We start from the raw sequence: 19,542 nt of genomic DNA, 5'->3' as shown, positions 1-19,542 counted from the left end.
TTTAAATCATATCTTTATTAATACTGTGTTGTAGTGTAATACAAAACTTAATACATAATTGAAGACCTGACTGTAAGAAATGCACTAGTCCATTTTTTTTAGAAATTCTAGTGGGTTGCTGGACTTGTGTATTTGTCACTAACCATATCAAAAGTGTGAGAAAAAATGCAGATCTCTCTGTTGTTCCTGCTGTTCTTGTGTAGAAAGCAAGTCGCCCTTTTTTTTACAACAAAATGTACGAGTCCACTACAACTAATTGACATTGCGAATTACGGGCGTGTGAGTGCTCGTAAACAAAAATGACTGCATCCACAAAGACAACGGAAATAGTAAAAAAGAATGAGAAAGCAAGAACAAAAGTATTCATTTTTATAATAATGCTACTTTAAAAAAAAAATCATTAATTTAGCCATTTCCTGAAATGTTTCTTGTGACTTATTCAGACTGCAGTTTACCATCAAATATTATTACAATAAGTGACAAGAAAAATTTGAGGCACATCATAGATTATGGGCAGATATCTGACTCTTAGTGTTCATAGCACCCTTACCAGTAACAGGCAAAACCATTCATTTTGTTTGGATAGTTCATGTGGTGAAGATGATCCTCACACAATATTTGACTGGACATAATCCTTTGTCTTATTTAAGTTTTCAAGTATATAAGGTAGGTATATATATTCTGTTAATATGAATGATTTGGAATCTGCCATCTTGATTTTAAAAATATCCTTTTTAAAATTATTATAAACTTTTATTATTCATAATTAAAACATAATTTTACCAAATCTTGAAATCCTAAATATATCAAAATATCAATTATAAATATGTAATTTATTTAATAATAGAAATGGACAAATTAAAGATATGACATTTAATTTTATTAAAGTCAATTAGTATTAACAATATCATCTACTTAGTCTATTAACAGAAAATAATGTACTGATATCTCCCTCACATATGATTTTCAAATTAAATACTGTATACTGTTTTGCTTGTTTTTGCTATCCACCCTTACAAAATCAAAATTATTACATTGTATAAAAAATAAAATTATTTAAAAAAATACAATTAGTTTATCAGATCTTTTTAAAATGTATCAGTTCAAATTAGTCTTCAAATTCAATAAACATTCTATTTTTAAAATTAATTAATAGAATTAAATTAACTAGTTCTTTCTGCCTGTTACCGGTGAGGGCACTATAATCCTAAGACCAACTACCATCGAGTCTATGGGAATCGGCTATCTGGTCCATAATCTGTAGTCAGTATTGTCAAAACAACACCTAAATGGTTGTTTATTTTCAGATTGCATTGACAGCGATCCATGACAAATTCTAACAAGTAGATGTAATCGCAGGTTGTTGCATTCAATTTTCAGCTTCCAATAGTAACTGGTTTATTCTCAACAGCTAAACGTCCAGCATGCAAAGAATGTTTGAGAAACATGGATCTCTGCCATAACATAGCATATAACAGTTTATAAGTATTATTTTTCAAAGATACTAAAAACGTTTTAAATTAACATTAATTAAATAATTGTTTAGAATAAAATTTTAGATTCTTTATTGAAAAATAACAAGTACAAAAAAAAATTGATAAGTCCCATTTGAAAATCTAATGTTAGCCCCAGTCTCACCCACAAAGGGTGTGGTGTGTATTTTTTATTAATATGTCAATATACTAAAATTAAAGTCTAGATGTAGCTAAGACATAAAAATGGCAAGATCAGTTGAGACAAAGAACTATTTTACAGGAAAGAATAGGATAGCTTTTTATGAAGGGGACAATACATAAGACAATAAAATTAAAAGCCTTCCCTGAATAGGAGGACACTGTTACTGTTAATAATAATGTTTCATAAATCATTTTATTATTTTTTAAATATTTCCAAATAAATTTGAATCTAGTTCAGGCCACAAACTGTCCACATTTGACATTTCATTCTTTGTATTCTACAGCAGATGTGTTATTGACATGTGGTTTGTGCCTTTTTTTTTCCTTTTTTTTATAGCAAATCTTATTGTATTTTTCTTCCCCAATTCCAAAAATGAAAGATATTTCATGTAATATTACATCACAGTACTACTAAGGTATAAATAATAATATACTTTGATTTCTAGACACTAACATTTTTTTTACATGATTTGTGTGTTTATTGCATTCAGGTTTTCAATTTACATAATTTGTATATGGTATGACCTTAAAAAAAAGGCACTAGTCTGAGACTCTCAGTACTTGCTGAAAACAAAACATTTCTTTTCCTTACATTTCTTAAAACTTCTTGAAAATTATACATGTTATATTACAAATAATAATGATACATTCTGTATACAAATAAATTTCAAAATATAATAAAAATGTACAAAAAAAATTACTGTACATAATCAATTTTTAAAATGATAACGGATTCTATAATGATCCTTAAACTTCAAAGGAAGATCGTAACCTGTGGCTTTTGCTCCTAAATATGCAGCACCAAGAGCAGATGATTCAGTTAATTGGAGAAGAGTGAATTCCTGAAGTTTTCCATCAAGAGCTGAGTGAAATCCTGAAATAACTTTTAAAAATTAGAATTTTGACTAAAGTATTTCAATACTCATATCAATGCAAAAATAAATTTCATTAAAATATTTTGTGAAGAAAGTATGGAAATTAGGACATATAATCTTGTTTTGTTATGCGCACATTTTTAGATGATAATACTGTACATTTTAAATTGCTATTTTTTAAAATATGTTAAACTGATTAATTTATAAATAATAAACTCTGCAGTTACAAGTATAAGAAATGTCTGCAATAAATACATGTATACTTCTAGGTAAATTCTAAATATTCAAATTAATTAATCAAATGAGTTGTTATTATATGAAAGTTTACTGATGACAAAAATGAATATAGTAAAAGTTCCTGACTTATGTAAGCCTGAGTGACAAATTTTCTTGGTACAATTGTAAAAATTTGAAAATATATTTTTACTAACAGATGAGCCCAGTGTAAAGCAGAGATTAAGATTATTAGATTATTTTGTATTTCTAACCCTTCTACTATATTATATTATGGTATTTAAGTTATGTAAGATCACCTTTGTAAATATAAGAGTTTATCACGAGTGCCCAATCTAACACATTTTAAAAATTCTTTAAATTGTGTACAATAGAAGAATAAAGACCAATAGTTATATAGTTGATCTTACTTGTTTTTACTGAGTTCAAGAACATATTTTTAGATGGGTCTAAAAATATGTTCAACTAGCTGTTACCCACGACTTCGTCTGCAGAGGTTTTGCAAGCAAACCCCATTTACATTCAATATTTCAATAACCATAGTAATTGTTATAAAACACCTATCGCTGAGAATGATGAGAATTGCCGAGAATCAAACGAACTATTTTCAATTTGATCAATTTTCTGGAACATTTACAATCGTTCTATAATCGAACCAATATGCAATAACAAATTCGAATCTAAAGCGGTTTGAACATTTTTAAAATTGAAGTAGATAAAAGTATTTATAACAATGTCTGAAATGTTATTAAATTAATATATCTAAGTACTTGATTAAGACTAAATCCTCTCCTGCCCACGGGGGAATTTTGAAAAATCCCTTCTTAGCATGCATTGCCATGGCATACCCTACCACAATGCAGATAAAAACAAAAAATCGCATCTAAAATACTACAGTAGAAGCCACTGCAGTTAAGCCTTAATCCTCCCCCCTCTCCCCCTGCAGGGAATTTCGAAAAATCCCTTCTTAGTATGCGTTTCCATGACGTACCCCAACTGTCTACCAAATTTCACCTCTAGGTTAAGCGGTCTGCTCTGGGCGATGATGAATCAGTGAGTGAGTCATTCAGTCAGTCAGGACAAGCAATTTTATATATTTAGATAAACATTACTAAGAATAAAATTTTCAATGAGGTGTAAACTACATCATCAAATCTATCAGTTGTTTTGCATGTGGTTGGTATAAGTTTAAAAAACAGAAAAAAAATTATTTAACAAAAGTAACACTAACTCACATTACAAATAATTTCTTTAAACATTTGCACTTCAGTTTTTACATATTAAAACTTACTTGAATATTTTGAGTGGATATTATGCAAAATGACAATTATGGGTAAAGACCACGTTAAGCAGCAGCAAAATCTATGTGATGAACAGTTCAGTTACTGCTTTGCTGCACACCCACATTGTTAATATACAGTACTCCTCTTAAACTAATATATTTTTGATAAAATTTGGATACCATATGAGACCAAATGTGTAAATGGGCATTAGAAGTAAATATGGACTAAATGTTTAAAAATTTTTGCTTTATATTGAACATTTTCAGCTATTTTTAGCAGTCATTCTCAGTTACACATTCAAATATCAATATGTTTCATAAGCATCATTAGACATAATTAAAAATGTCTGCTGGATATCAAATATTTAGTTTACAATTTTGTTCAATTCGTGATTTGTTTCTTAGGAGATATAAATATAAAAATACACTAAGTAATGCTGTATAGCATGGGATTATTACTACAACATATATTTTTATGGAGCAAATGAAGTTTTAAGTAACAAAAGAAAAACACATAAAAATAATTAAAAATTAATAAAAAAGAGATTATACACAGTTCATAACTTTTAAAAAAAATTCTAAAATGTATAATGTAATTTATACTTTTTTAATGTTTATACAGTGAGAAGTCAGTATAACAAAAACCAGTTTAATGAAATTTTCAGTATAACAAATTTATCTTGAATTCCCTACCACTTTCCTATTCATCTCAATGCAAAAATGTTTTAGTTAAACTGAAATTTTCATTATAATGCCAATTGTTAAACATAATAAAAATTCTTTCCATTAAGAAATAATAGTTTCATTATAATGAAATCTGTAAGTGCATAAATGATGAATATTATGTCAAACAGTCTGGCAACATTAATTTTAATCCTTAGTTGCAGTTTCATTTTGATGCTATTACTCTACAGTTATTTCTTTTTACGTTTATGAAAAAAATAGAGAAAAACAAAAGTAGTTTTCTTTCAAAAATAATAAAAATACAGTGCAAAAAGGAATTAAACAGAAAGATGTGCCTGATGGTCTTCTAGAATACTGTCACAGTACAGGATTTATCAAAAAAATTTATTAATTAAATAACACGAACAAAAATTAACATTTCTTTAAATTAATTAATTAAGCAGAAAATAATGGCTTCAAGCATGTGTGTCCCCCTTTGGATAACCTATTGGCTATATCAGATGTGTTAACATGTATTTACCATGAGTTAGAGCAGTGTTTCTCAACGGGGGTGATATCACCCCCATGTGGGCGATTTTTCATGTTGAGGGGGGCGATTAGTAACAATTTATGTTTTGGCAGCAAAAAACAATTTTCTGGGCGATATAATAAAACATTATAGTAAGAATAATTAGATATTTTATTTGTTATGTCATAATGTTATTTGTTTAATTATTGTACATTAGTCACTAATCTATTCAATGCAGTAAGAATTTGGCGTTACCTTGGCTCTGGGCATCGGAATTTTGAAGTGAAGGGGGCAACACTATAACAGTTTTATTGAAGATGGTGATGATTCGTTAAAGGTTGAGAAACACTGAGTTAGAGGAAAGATTACAAAATTGGTACCATTATATTGTTATTTTAGTTGTCTGCTCATGATACTTTTGATAATTTTTTATTACAGCATACATTTTTATTCTGTATTTAATATAACTTACATTGTGAAAATGTGAAATTTGGTTCCCTATAAATACTAATAGATAAATTGTGTTTTTAAAAACTTTTGTACTTCAAAATTTAAACAATTCCTTTTATCCTTGCAATTTTTACTATATTTCAATATAACGAAAATATAAAATTGATTTAGATGTACAGTATAAATATAATTCTAAACATTTTTCTTAAAAAAATTAAAATTCAGATTATAAAAAAACACCTCTTATGTCCACTTCCCATATATAAATTGTTTATACAAAAAATATAAAAACAAATGTAATGATATTGTCACACACATTATTGCTTCTCAAAGAAATCAGTTATCCAATGCAATGAATTTTGTTTTTAATAAAGAAGAAAAGAAAAAAGACCAACAACTCAATGTTGCAGGTGTTGTATATAAACTCTCATGTACATGCTCTCAACCAAAGTGTTACATAGGAGAAACCAAATAAAAGCTAAAAAAGAGACTAAAAAACACAAGGAGTCTCCTTGGTATCAACATTGTAGTAAATTTAAGTGTAAAATTGATAGAAATAATATTAATATTCTGTATAAAGAAAATAATGTAATTAAATGTTGCAAAAAAGAACACTACAGCATAATGAAATATGTAAATAAAAATTTAAATATAGGAATGTCGGTTGATGCATGCTGGGATGGCTTTGTAAAGTATTAAGGCACTGATGTAAAATCAAGTATCAATATCCACTGATGCAGCCAAATTATGCTGGCAAAATGCATTTGGATAAAGAAAGGAAAAAAGTAAAATAAATTTCTTTATTTGTTAAATATTCATGTTGTTACTTCCTTGAAATTGGTGCAGATAGAGTGTTTTTTACTCTATAATCTAAATTTTAATTTTTTAAGAAAAATTTTAGAATTATAGTTATACATCTAAATCAATTTTATAAATAGATAACCGATCCCATTGCCTAATTTTATTTTGTATTTCAAATAACAAAAATATTTTAATGGTCCCCACAATTTCTATATACTGACATTTCACTGTACAGGTATACCTCGCCTTACGTCGGTAATTGGTTCCAGGAGAACGACGTAAGTCGAAAAACGACGTAAGTCGAATTTACTTGTCTCCGAATCTACTTATCACTAGGCTAAACCGTAAATTACCATTTCCGGTTCTGTATTTTATTTATTAATGCATTTTTAATAATATATGGCAAATAAAAATCTATTTTAAGCTTACAAACAAATAAATTTTAGTTTTTAATATAGTACAAAAAAAGTAATCTAAATTTACGAATGCATGTACTGTAAATACAGTACATACTTGTATATATTTTAATATGATTTTATGTGCTTTAAACGTTTATCTAGTNGCCCACCAGTGGCCGAGTGGTCTTCGTACCCTAAACACTGGGAGTTCGGTCGTGGGTTCGCGCCGCGATCGGACAGGCTGGCTGCTTGGAGTTTTCCGGGTTTTCTCCTTGCCAATAACGACTAAATAGGAGGCCAGTTCCCCATAAAAGTCCTCCCGGAAGGCATTAGTTCCCCTCGCGTAACATCGCACCCCAGAGAAGGCAACGGGAAACCACTCTGGGTAGTAACTTTCCCTAGTATACACCTTGGCGGATTACAAACTTACGCCAGGTGTCGCCGACGTCAGAAATCTGATATGGCACCAAGAAGAAGAAGAATTATAGTCATATTAATATTATATTACAGTATATGTTTATCCAAAAATTAGAGTTTGATTTATGAATAAAATCATCCAACAAATGAATAGAAATAGAATTTTAATCTAAAAGAAAACAAATAATTTAATTAAAGAGAAAATTATAAAATTTTACCTTCTTGTAAAAGTTTCCAACTCTTAAAGACAGAACCAACACACAAAATAGGAAGCCCACCTTTTTCTGTTAATAAACTCTAAAAGAAAGAAAAAACATTTATATTTATTGTATTATATTGTGTGTTTAATAATATTTTAAAGGAATAATAAATTATTTAAACAAAAAGTTACTCGATGGATCTGTGGAAGTACAGCAATGAGATGTTTTCCAAGTGCTTTTCCTGCTTCATTAAATAAAAAGCAACACAAAGGATCCTCATCTTCTATTGCAACTATTTAATCACAAATAAATTAAATTCAAATTAAATATAAAATTATTAATAATATTTAATATAATTAAAATAACAAAAAAAAAGAATAATTAAAACTGGTTATGTTTAAATTATTATTGATTAATGAATAATGTTTCAATCTTTTAATATAGGATTCTTTGTGAGAATGGATCTTTTGACTCTCCTCACTCTTCTCTCAATGTACATTAAAATTCATTTCTTTTTAAGAGATCTTCAGCTTTTTCAAAGGATTATCTACTTTTAATTGATACTATTTATTAACACTTAATAATAACATACATATCATCATGCCCATTGCCAGCAGGAGTGGGTAACGGGCAAAAGGAATCACATGCATCACACACACAAACACAAACACACACACACACACACACCCATTTATCAGACTCCTCTGGATACTTCTGTCTTTGTATACCTCTTTTGCTTCTCCCATCTTCAAATGCTCATCCACTTACTTCAACCAGGTTCCACGCTCTAAATTTGTAAGCAGATACAACTTATAAATGTTAAAGTGCATATAAACAGTATCAATTAAAGACAACATCTGCTTTTCAAAAGATTAAATCAATGTATGTTAAATTACAAAATAAAAAGTAACCTCCTCACTCATTTTTTTGTATTTTGGGAGTAAGGCAAAGACTCCACTAACATAAAAGCGGGCTTAAAAACTTTTAATCACATGACTGTGATATTTTACGCCTGAGCAGGTCATAAAACCAGCATAAAAGCAAGTTGAGCAGTGTTCAACTTTCAACACGAATATGGCCGTAAAACAGTACCATCCACAATCAGAAATCAGTGAAATCTAGGTCATTGTGACATGGTGCGAAAATGGCAGAAAATGAACTTTTGTGTATGTTCTCTCATGGCTACTCTAGAATAGATCTGGAAAGATTTATCAAAAACATCCGAAAGTATTTGTGTATCTATGACAAGAGGTACAAGTAACCACCATATAACACGGGAGTTATGTTCCAAAAAATTGCCGTGTTATGCGAATCCATGTTATACGAAACAAAGAACTAGTATGAAAAGGGGGGTTAGGTTAAAAACATGCTATTATATTTTCATAATTAAGATAAATATCTTTATTAAAATTTTCTTAACTGATACATATTAATATAAATTAAACAATGTTTTCTTTGTCATCACTAAGCACTATTAACCAAGGGTGTTTTCTTTTTGGCAAGATATCCTTATCCTCTGAGCATTTTTCTGCATTATCTTCAGATCCATGCTCTACCTTTTGCAAAAATATGTTATTTTAGATTGCTTGCTTTTAGTTAAAAGATCTTTATAAATTTCCCTATATGGTGCTAAGCACTTATGAAGAATAAAGCAAGTATGGAATAAGGGAAAACATCTGGCAACACAAAATTAGAAGCGTCGAGATCTGGCAACACTGAAACAAGTTTCGAGAAGGATTACGTGTATCAACAGAAAGCGGAAAAGAAAATTTACATACTTAAGTACTAATAATTATTAATACTTAAGTATGTGAAAATTTATTACATTTCGTGTTGTACAAGGTTTTACCTAATTCTCGAACCATGTTAGAGTGAATCCGTGCTATAGAAGTGCCGTGTTATATGGGGGTTACCTGTATCCCGATTATAAAGGACAATCCTTTAATTTAGAGGACTATATAATAAAAAAAAGCTAAGCTTATAAGTGTTGCATATTATCTTAATAATGCAATAATAAAAGTTAATATATGAAAGTAAAGATATTATTTTTACTACATTTGTAATTATAGTACAGAAAAAGTCATAGAATATAATCATTGTCTTTATATCGATATATCACATATACAACCGTCTTCCGTTTCTACCAATTCATGTGCACAGAAGTACTTACTTTCGACACTTGGGGCAGCACCATCGCCATAAAAACTTCACTAGCAGACCTCCACCGCAATACAGACACAAATGCAAATAGGTCACGTGATTAACAGTTTTTATGACAAAGGTTTTTACGCCTATTTTTACGCTAGTGGAGTCTCAGCCTGAGAGTCTTTAGGCATTTTTAAAATAAATAACTGAAGATATTTATAACAAAGAAGTGAAACTATTATTAAAAACATTAAGTGACAATATTGTCAAGAAAATATATTCAAAACTCAATTCAGAGCCACTTCTGATATTGGCACTAAATCAAATTAAACTATACAGTAAATTATCTCAAATTATAAGAATTATATATGGTAATAAGATCTACATTCAAGTTAGAATTTGAAAATGAATTACTAAATGTGTGAATATCATACATTTAGTAATTCAGATACTAAAGTGTTTTGTATTTAATATTTATTTGGAAAATCCACTCACTAATATTCATATTGACATTTTATGAGTGTGATGCTATATCAAGATTTGATTATATTCACATTTATTTATTAAATATTTAAATAAAATGTTAATGATTTCAATTATTTAATTTACCTTTTGCAAGTTTGGCACAAAGACCAGCAAAAAATGTTTTACTAAAATTTACATAACAATGTTCTAAGAGACCAAATTTATCTTCAACCTAAAAAAGTAATAATAATGTAATTAATTTTAATTCAAAACAGTTCTTTAATATATTGGGTTGTTCGGAAAATAATTTCGTTTTTTTCTGTGGAAAAAACCACAATATTTTTACAATAAATAAATATTTTATTGAATTATATATCAACCATTTTGGTCAAATACCTGTTGTCATCGTTTCTGGTAGTAGCATGATTTCACATTCATAAAAGTTTTGATCGTTGCTTACAAAAAACTGATCCAAGTGATTTTTGACATTGTCATTTCAAGTAAATGTCTTACAGTTAAAAAAAATTTGTATAGACCAGAACAAGTAATAATCTGAGTGTGCTCGATCTGGCAAATATGGTTGGTGTGATAGCAGGTCCCATCTAAGTTATAACAGTTTCTGACGAATTACCAAACTTGTGTGAAATTTGACATTATTGTGGTAAAACATTACACCTGTTTTGTTGATCAATTCTGGCCGCCTTTTCTGTTTGATGATATTACTCAATTTGTTTACTTGATGGCAGTACACTTTCGAATCAATTGTTAAATTGTCTGGTAAAAGCTCCAAAAAAAAATTTTCTTAAAATCCCACCAAAGAGAGCATCTCTCTTTAAGAACATGTGGAACCCATATATCAAGCTTTGAAACAAAACCAATTTGTTTCAAGTAATCATAAACAGTTCAATTTGACAAATTTTATCTCTTAGTGATTTCACATGTTGTTATTTGGCAATTTGCTTCAATCAGTACCTTTATTTTGTTTTCATTAGTTTCAATTGGCCATCCAGAATGTGGTGCATCTTCATTATTGAAATTGCCAAAACGAAATTTTGTAAACCAGTTTTGGCACTGTCGTTCTGTCAATACATCTTCTCCATAAACGTCACACAATTTTTTTCTCACTCGAACAGCATTCTTACCTTTTCGGTAATAAAAGAGCAAAATATGCTGAAAATGCTGCTTTCGATCTTCCATATTTGATGGGCACAAAAAAATAAATAATTGCACAAAATCAAACAAAATTTCTTACAAATAAGCCTTAAAATGCTAGCTGTCAAAATATATAATGATAATACGGTTTAGAATGAAAATGGAGAGAAAAATAAGACTAATCCGTCTGGTGGTAAAAAAAAAAATGAAATTACTTTCTGAACAACCCAATATTATAAAAGAAATACAAACAATTATTTATTGTGACACCATCACAATGCCAGGCTGTAATTTTTAATTTATTTAATTTAAAATATATGCTCTCCACCTCAGTAATGTCTTCCCCCTGTTCATCACACTTTTCCTGTTAACAATTGAGTTGTGCCAGTCATCTATATAACCATTTTCAGGGGAAAATTTTTTAATTGAAACAATGCAACTTACGATGAAAACCAGAACTTTGTATACAATTAATCGTGGCCTCCTGCCCCTAAGCTTCCCATATCTGGTTTTGACTTCAGAAATTTGTTAAACATATATTTGCTGAAAGAAAGAAGTCTGAATACATAATAAATTATAGATGTTTCTAGGAGTACTCTAAGATTCAACCACTTTGATTATTCATGATATAAAAAAAATCTTGTCAGTGTATGCTTTATAATTCTTAAATTTTTTCTGTTTTTGTTGTTGTTTGTTTTAATTCTTTTTTATTGTTTTGTATATTGTTGGTTAGGGATTTTATGTTGATATGGGGGAGGAAATTTGCTGTCCTAGGACATAAATAAATAATTTCTCTAAATCACCTTTTTAATCATAAAAACTTACAAACTTGGAACCATGGCACATTGTCAAAAAAGAAATAACTGCCAAAAACCAAAAATGTTTATTGTCCTTTAATTTATAAAATTTATACTGAATATAAAAATCAAAAAATATCATTATAAAATTCAATTTTTAAATACAATACATTTGACAATTCATAATTATTTATAAAAGAGTTACCTGGAAATGATCCAATACAATTCTTTTCACAACAGATATATCATATGATGAAGGGTTAAAATTATCTTCAGTATCAAATATAGTTTTAACTGCTTTCTGTGAAATCCAAAATCCTATATGTAAATTTAAAAATAAAATTAATTATATTAAACACTATAATTTAATAACAATTGATAGAACCTAAACATAGTCTATAATTCTGATTATTTGGTTTACAGGTATACTTTTGGATATAATGCATTCTTAAAAAACACTATGACACTAGCTCAGTTAAACTTGTGTGAGGTGCCATCTGTTTGTTATGTTATTAAAAAAATAACTTTTACATTATAAATTATTATAAAAAGGCAAGAAATGCTTAATTTTGAGAGTAAGGGTAAGTTTTATAAAAAAAAAAAAAAAAATCTTCATTAACTCCTGTCCCTCTTGAGATACATGACCTCCTCTATCTACCCACCCCCTCAGCCTTACCCACCAAAATTTAATAGTATCAATGCCCTTATATAAATTACTATGCCAAATTTCATTCTTAATCTTTACCCCATCTTTAGATATTAAATTAAATAGACAAACACAAACACATCCACAGAATCTTTTAGTTTTTTGGTTCAGGAAGTCTCAAAATGTTGAGATTTGTAAAAATCCAGAGTCAAATTTGACACAATTATAATACTTTCCAGTGTTACATACTTTTACAGCCAGGAAAATAAAATTTATAGAAAAGTCAAACAAGTTGCATGTTATAAAGGAAACTAATAATGTTACCAGATAACTTATAAAATCTCTTATTAAAGTAAAGAAAGTTTTACAATGAATACGTAATAAAGCAAAAGCATTATTTAAAACATTAAAACCAACTTTAAACAGAGAACAGACAACAAAAATTAACTTCCATAGATGATTTTTATACTGTAGTATCAAAATGAAAAATGACACTACACGATAATACAAAAGTTTTGTTTGCTGAACAAAAATGTATAAAAAAATGTAAATTTGGTGTATAAAAAATAATAAAGTAAAGGTATCAAAATATCATATACAAAACAGCAAGTTGTCTGAAAGTCAAGAACTGCCTGTATATTGGATTAAAATCTGTATCTATTATATTTATTTTAATATTAATAATATAAATATAAAAATAAATTTATTCAATATATATTTGAATATTACATTAAAACAGAAATAAGTAAACAAAAACCAATAAAATTAAACCCAATAAAAAAAAGAAAGATACATAAGTTTTTAAGTGGCATCTGAAATACTGTTTAAGACAGGTATTACACTATAAAAGACATTTAATAAAGATCTTTTATATAAAAAATATTTTCTAAAATATTTTTTATATAAAAGCAATTAAAACCATCAATGATAGATGTGAAGAAAATGAATAAATTTAAAAGCTAATATTTATTAAAAAAATGAAAGAAAGTATACACAATTTCATTTATTTACTTCACAGAAGGTACATTACAACTACATATAATAATATAGAACATGTTTATAGAAATGAAATAAATATCTGTACATATATTTATCAGCATTTATTACTTTCAAGATTAAATGACTAAAAGGAAAAGTTATAATTTGAATGATACATCTCATCTTCAATCAGCACAGAAAATGAAGACAAATGCAGTGTCCAAGAACTAAGAAGAAAAAACTGAGGGTATGATGCCTTGTTACTTCAAGCATCAACTATTACAGTGGAAATGTCAAACATTGTGGTGAAAGAAAGGCTGACAATTCAACAGACACAAGATTCAACTGATAGTTTTAGAGAATTTATAATGTCTAAATTATGCAACATCCAATGTGCAAGATATGATCTTATATTATGACAAGCTAAGAGAAAAATACTTTCTGTATTTTCCTCTTAAAGTTTTGCTGTACACTTAGAACATAATGAGCTAGGCAGAGACTGCAAGTTACTCTTTAGCATCATCAACAGCCCAATTTGGTCAATTTGTAAATTTTGGAAAGTAATTTAGATCATATTTGTTCAACTTTCTTTCCTTAACAAAGGAATTAATGATTCATTGGATATGGTTAATAAGGTCATATGTATAGCTAATAAAACAAGTGACAATTGTGCATATGAATTTAATTTTCATTAAGGAACAATTATACTTATAATGTCATTTAAATGTCATTTAATGTAAAGATTAAAAAACCATTTTGTTTAAAAGCATAGCAAATAAAATCAGTTCATAATTTTAAAAACAATGTGATATTGTTATTTATAGTAAATGAGAAATGAAAAACTATTATGTGTAGCTATTTTACCTTCCAAAATTCAACTTTCATTATGGTTTATATACCTAAAAGGATGCATTGATTAGTAAATTATAAAATTGAATAACTTTCTTCTCTTGCCAGAAATTAAAGTGTAAATATAGGGTCTCATCCATGCTGACATAATTTTTTAATTGTATATTCTGCCTATACATAAAGAGTGATAACTTCAAAACTACAAACTTAAAGATATCTTCATCCATTCTGAAGTAGTTCTTTTAACTCTTCATATCTTGACATTGCAATTCTCAAAACAAGTAACAATGGATTCCTCTCTAGTCATACCTTGACAGCATTCATCTTACCCAGACACATCTTTTTGTTTTTGTTTTTTTTTTTTAGCAATAAACATACTGTTACAGCTTCATTGATTACCACAACACAAGTAAACATACATTTACCATCAATTTTTATTGAACTATGATAAAACCAGTCTTAACAAAGTTTATGTTCACATCAGTTAATTATAAATATAGCATTCTGTTAATGAATAATAACCACTTTCCAAGAAGTTTTTGAAAGCCCTGGTACAAAGATACAAAATCAGGTTTTTAAAATCCTATAAATTTTGTTTAAAAATTTTTAAAATATTGCTTGTAAAGTGTTTATACTTGCATAATTTGTCTTTATGATTTTTGCATTCTTTAATTTGGAAATAAATGTTTTCCAATAAATTTTTTCACATTTCAAAACAATGTGAGAAAATATCTACTTAAATTTTGCTATTACATTTAGGATTAAAAATTACAAATATGAAAGATTTATATGGTATATCACTTTTAAGCCTCTTTTTACATCTTAGTGAATTTAATCATGTATAAGAACAAATTTTTTACATTATTTATTGTATAGCTATTTACATGTATAGTATAGTACAATAATTTTGAAAATAAAAATTTATATTATTATAGTTACTTTTAATATGAATGATTTGTCTCAGATTGAAATTAAATGATAAAAAGTAACAGAATCAAATCATTTTGTAATACATGTTATTGTTTTAAAGTTTCTTTTATGAATTACAGTATGAAAAAAGTAGTGTGTTCACTTATGGGTTTGTCTTGGATAATACAGAACCTCAGTTAATCAGGTTCTACTGTATTTGAGCTATAATTTAAATTAGTAAGACGTTTAATGATAAAAAAATCATGCTCTAATTTGATTTATTCTGTAGTCAATTAAATTTGAATGAGATATAGTTGTAAAGTTCATAAAAACTATTCTTGATGAAATTTAAATGATTTTACAATTTTATTATGAATAATTAAAGCTGTAAAATTTAACATGACAATATTCTAAACAGCTTTTTCTAATAAAGCTGTTTAGAATATCTATTCTCAAATAAAAAAAATTTAACTTGAAAATATACTCTACATTAAAGATAAAGTATTCATTATTTTTAAATCTGTACAACATGATCTGTCCTGTATTATGTCTGCAAAACTGTTCTGTAAAATCTCTATTATCCTATAAACTTTTATATAATTAAATTATTACCTGAAGCTTCATCACCTAACAAATGTCCCCAGCCTCCACAACGAGCTGTTGTTCCATCAGGATTTAGAACCAGTAAATTGGAGCCTGTTCCAGCAATTAAACAAACACCACCTGAAATATTTAACAAACTAATATATAATTTTATTAATGAAATTATGAACTTTTGTAAAAATTTGTTAATCTAGAGAATATATTAAGTGAATTTATAATTTAAAATCTAAAATGAATGAATGATTTTGAAAAATTAATCATTGAATGCCACTTATTTCCTTGATTCAAGACTGTCCTAGCATTATTCTTAGCATTAAATATGTAGGCTATTGTTTTCAACCTCCAATAGTCCATAAAAAAAAGACAAGTGTAAATAACAAAATGAATTTATTACCAAAAGTTAGGTACAAACATGGTTACTTTCAGACATAATCACCATGAAGATTGAGGCATTTATCATATCTGTGGATGAGCTTTTCCATCCCCTTGTTATAGAATGTTACTGCCAATGACTCAAGATGGGCCCTAATGTTGTTTTGAAGATCGTCATTAGTCTCAAACCTCTGCCCTCCTAGCCACTTTTTCTGTTCACTCAGCGCTAAATTGGGGCTATATGCTGGGTGTTTAAAGGTGGTGAAGACTTCCACCCAGCTTGGAACTTTTTAATGTGTGAAGACTTCCATCTCTTTCCTGAACTGAAAACGTGGCTAGCAGGGCAGAGGTTTGAGACTAATGACAATCTTCAAAACAACATTGTTAAGACCATCTCAATTCACTGACAGCAACATTCTATGACAAAAGTTCGTCCACAGATATGACAAATGCTTCAATCTTCATGGTGATTATGTTGAAAAGTAACCATGTTTGTGCCTAACTTGTGAGAATCATAATTATATCATAAAATTAACGTGAGAAAATATGTCTATCTTTTCACATTTGTTACAAAAATGGATGATACAAGTGACACAGTTGTGTTAAAAAGGGAAATCAACTTCCTATTGCAAGAGTTTATCTCTAATCTTAACAAACATCTAGGTATCTAACCCCCCCCGTACATCCCATCTGTGGACCAAAATCCATAATTTTTATTGGTCAAAACTGACAATAAAAGGGGCAATTTCTCGTGATTCAGGGCAGTCTACATGAATTAGGAAAGTGCCATAAGTGATGACTGAGAAGTAAGCATTTAGTCCCCTCACTCACATCCTCCTCCTCAAACCTTGTCCAAGAAGATAGCTGACTCCATTTAACAAGAAGACCAAAATCGAGATCTTCAATCAAGGTAGTATGTCTAAGTTTTTGTAAACTCTCTCTCTCACACGATTAGACAAGGGTCCAGTATCTCTTTATCAATTATTATTTTCTTTTATATTTTGTTCTCATTAAATTTTGTTTTGTTTCTTTAAATGGTCTATCATTGAACTCAACCCTTTGCCAAAGTCTTATCATGGATCTACGATCCCTCCCTCCCGAAAAGGTATTTAAATTTAATCAGTAGCATGCCTAATGCTCTAATTAGGCTGGTGTCAAAAAAAATTAACAGGTAGATCAAACAAACTTTCTGTCCCCTAAATCAAATACTACTAAAAACCCATTCTAGTGAGCCTGCAGGTTCTTCCCAATCTGAGGCCGAACAAGAGTGAGAAAAACGCTTTCTCAACTCCAGATTCCCACATTAAGGCTACTTCAATTCACTAATGGCAACACTCTATGTCAAAGGGATGGAAAAGCTCATCCACAGATATGAAAAATGCCTCAATCTTCATGATGACTATGTCAAAAAGTAACCATGTTTGTACCTAACTTTTGTTAATAAATTCATTTTGTTAATGTCTGTATTGAAAAACATCTCTATTTTGTAAATGAAAATTATTCTTTCAGCTAACAGTATCAATTTAAATTTATATATTAATATCAAGAAAAAATCATTTTAAAACAAGAAACAAATCAATCTTTACAAAATGAGAAATAACACAGGAGTATTCATATTTAAATTATGAAAAGTTACAATAAAGTTTCATTATAATCATATAAATTTAGTTTAAATTGTACATTTAATTTTGAAGTGAGTTTGTGCACACGATAAATTGTTCAATGTGACTCTTTTGTTAATGTAATATGAAAAATTCACAAATAATTCATATTTTCCTATTCACTTTCACTGAGTCTAAAGAAAAGATTGTATGCTTAATTCATGTAAAATATTTTTGTACCTTAGAAAATCTTGTCCTTGACAAATAAAAGCTGCTTAGTTTTTTCTTTTTTCCATTTTGATAAGCATCCTCCACATCATTTTGCCATTTGAATACAACAATGGACATATCATGCTGTAGAAAATGTGCCATTTGAATACAACAATGGACATATCATGCTGTAGAAAATGTATCTCTCTGCATGTGATTTGACACTACTGGGCAAATGTTGTACAAGTTTTGTTAATACATGCATATTTGACAGCAACCTTCAAAAGCACTCTGTAGCAATGAATGAGCAACATGAAAAGTGTTGTCATATCTGGCAATTTATCACCAGTGTTGGCAATATTGCTTGCACATTCAAGTCAGTTGTTGATTTGGTAACAATTTTTTCATTCTGGCAATTTTTCTATAGTATTATAAATTTATTCAAGGTGTATTCAAATTTTTTCCTAAACACAGGGCTAGAATACAATTGCCTAGGGACTAGATCTTATATATCAATTTGTAAATTTTTATTTCTTTATATTTGAATTTAAATGGTTAGTGAACATAGTAAAGAGCTTCAGGCTTTCATTTACTACCAACATTTTAGAGTATGAATAGAAAAAAGTACCAATTGTATCAGCAGAATTCAATATCATATCATTTCTAATACAAATATTCAAAAATCATTAAACATAAAGGATAAATTCTAGCAAATTATGACCTAAAAAATATGAAAAGGATAAATTCTATTCTTTTCTAAAATTAATTATAACTAACATAAAATATTTACATTATTTAATTACTGATTAATTATTTTCAGTTTGAGGCTGTGTTCATATTGCCGATGACAACTACCATAGATCTTAAATGATAATGATAGCATATCTTTGATCATATTTGTTCATCGTCAAAGCATTCATATTGTTCATTATTTTTTGTGTTAGAGGACATGCAATTTACATTAAGCTTAGCATTATTCCATGGATTTCTGCACTTTTAGACTAAATTTGTCTCTATTTTAAAACTGGATATGCAGAATAAAATGTTAATTCTTTGACATTGACAACTGAATTTATTACTGTTAAGGAAAATATCAAAACATTGATGGTGAATCATAGCTATTACTATTCAGAGAAAAACACGAGATTTCCATGCTTTGATCTAGAAATTAAGATTAAAAGACACTAAAGAATTTTTAAATTATTTTCTTGTGTCTCCAAATACTTTTGACCATCTTTTAAGCTTTCTAGGGCTTCTTTCTTCAACATGTCAGATTAGTGGTTCTTCTAT

At 28.4% G+C, this 19,542-nt stretch overlaps 1 protein-coding gene across 1 annotated transcript in view; it reads right to left on the bottom strand.

Annotated features, from left to right (window-relative positions):
* Positions 1-19,542, bottom strand: part of LOC111625798 (N-acetyl-D-glucosamine kinase-like) — a 28,434-nt gene continuing 8,892 nt past the window's right edge. The window contains exons 5-10 of the mRNA XM_023369025.1: positions 16,079-16,189; positions 12,290-12,402; positions 10,280-10,367; positions 7,717-7,817; positions 7,544-7,622; positions 1-2,550 (exon numbers count right to left, since the gene is read on the bottom strand). Coding sequence (XP_023224793.1) covers positions 2,387-2,550; positions 7,544-7,622; positions 7,717-7,817; positions 10,280-10,367; positions 12,290-12,402; positions 16,079-16,189 — 656 coding nt within the window. The 3' untranslated portion in view covers positions 1-2,386. The remainder of the gene's footprint in view (positions 2,551-7,543; positions 7,623-7,716; positions 7,818-10,279; positions 10,368-12,289; positions 12,403-16,078; positions 16,190-19,542) is intronic.

This window comes from Centruroides sculpturatus, unplaced genomic scaffold (assembly GCF_000671375.1).
Source record: "Centruroides sculpturatus isolate CEXI.00-Female unplaced genomic scaffold, Cexi_2.0 scaffold355, whole genome shotgun sequence".
Classification (NCBI taxonomy): domain Eukaryota; kingdom Metazoa; phylum Arthropoda; class Arachnida; order Scorpiones; family Buthidae; genus Centruroides; species Centruroides sculpturatus.
This window is presented reverse-complemented; position numbering and strand designations above follow the sequence as displayed.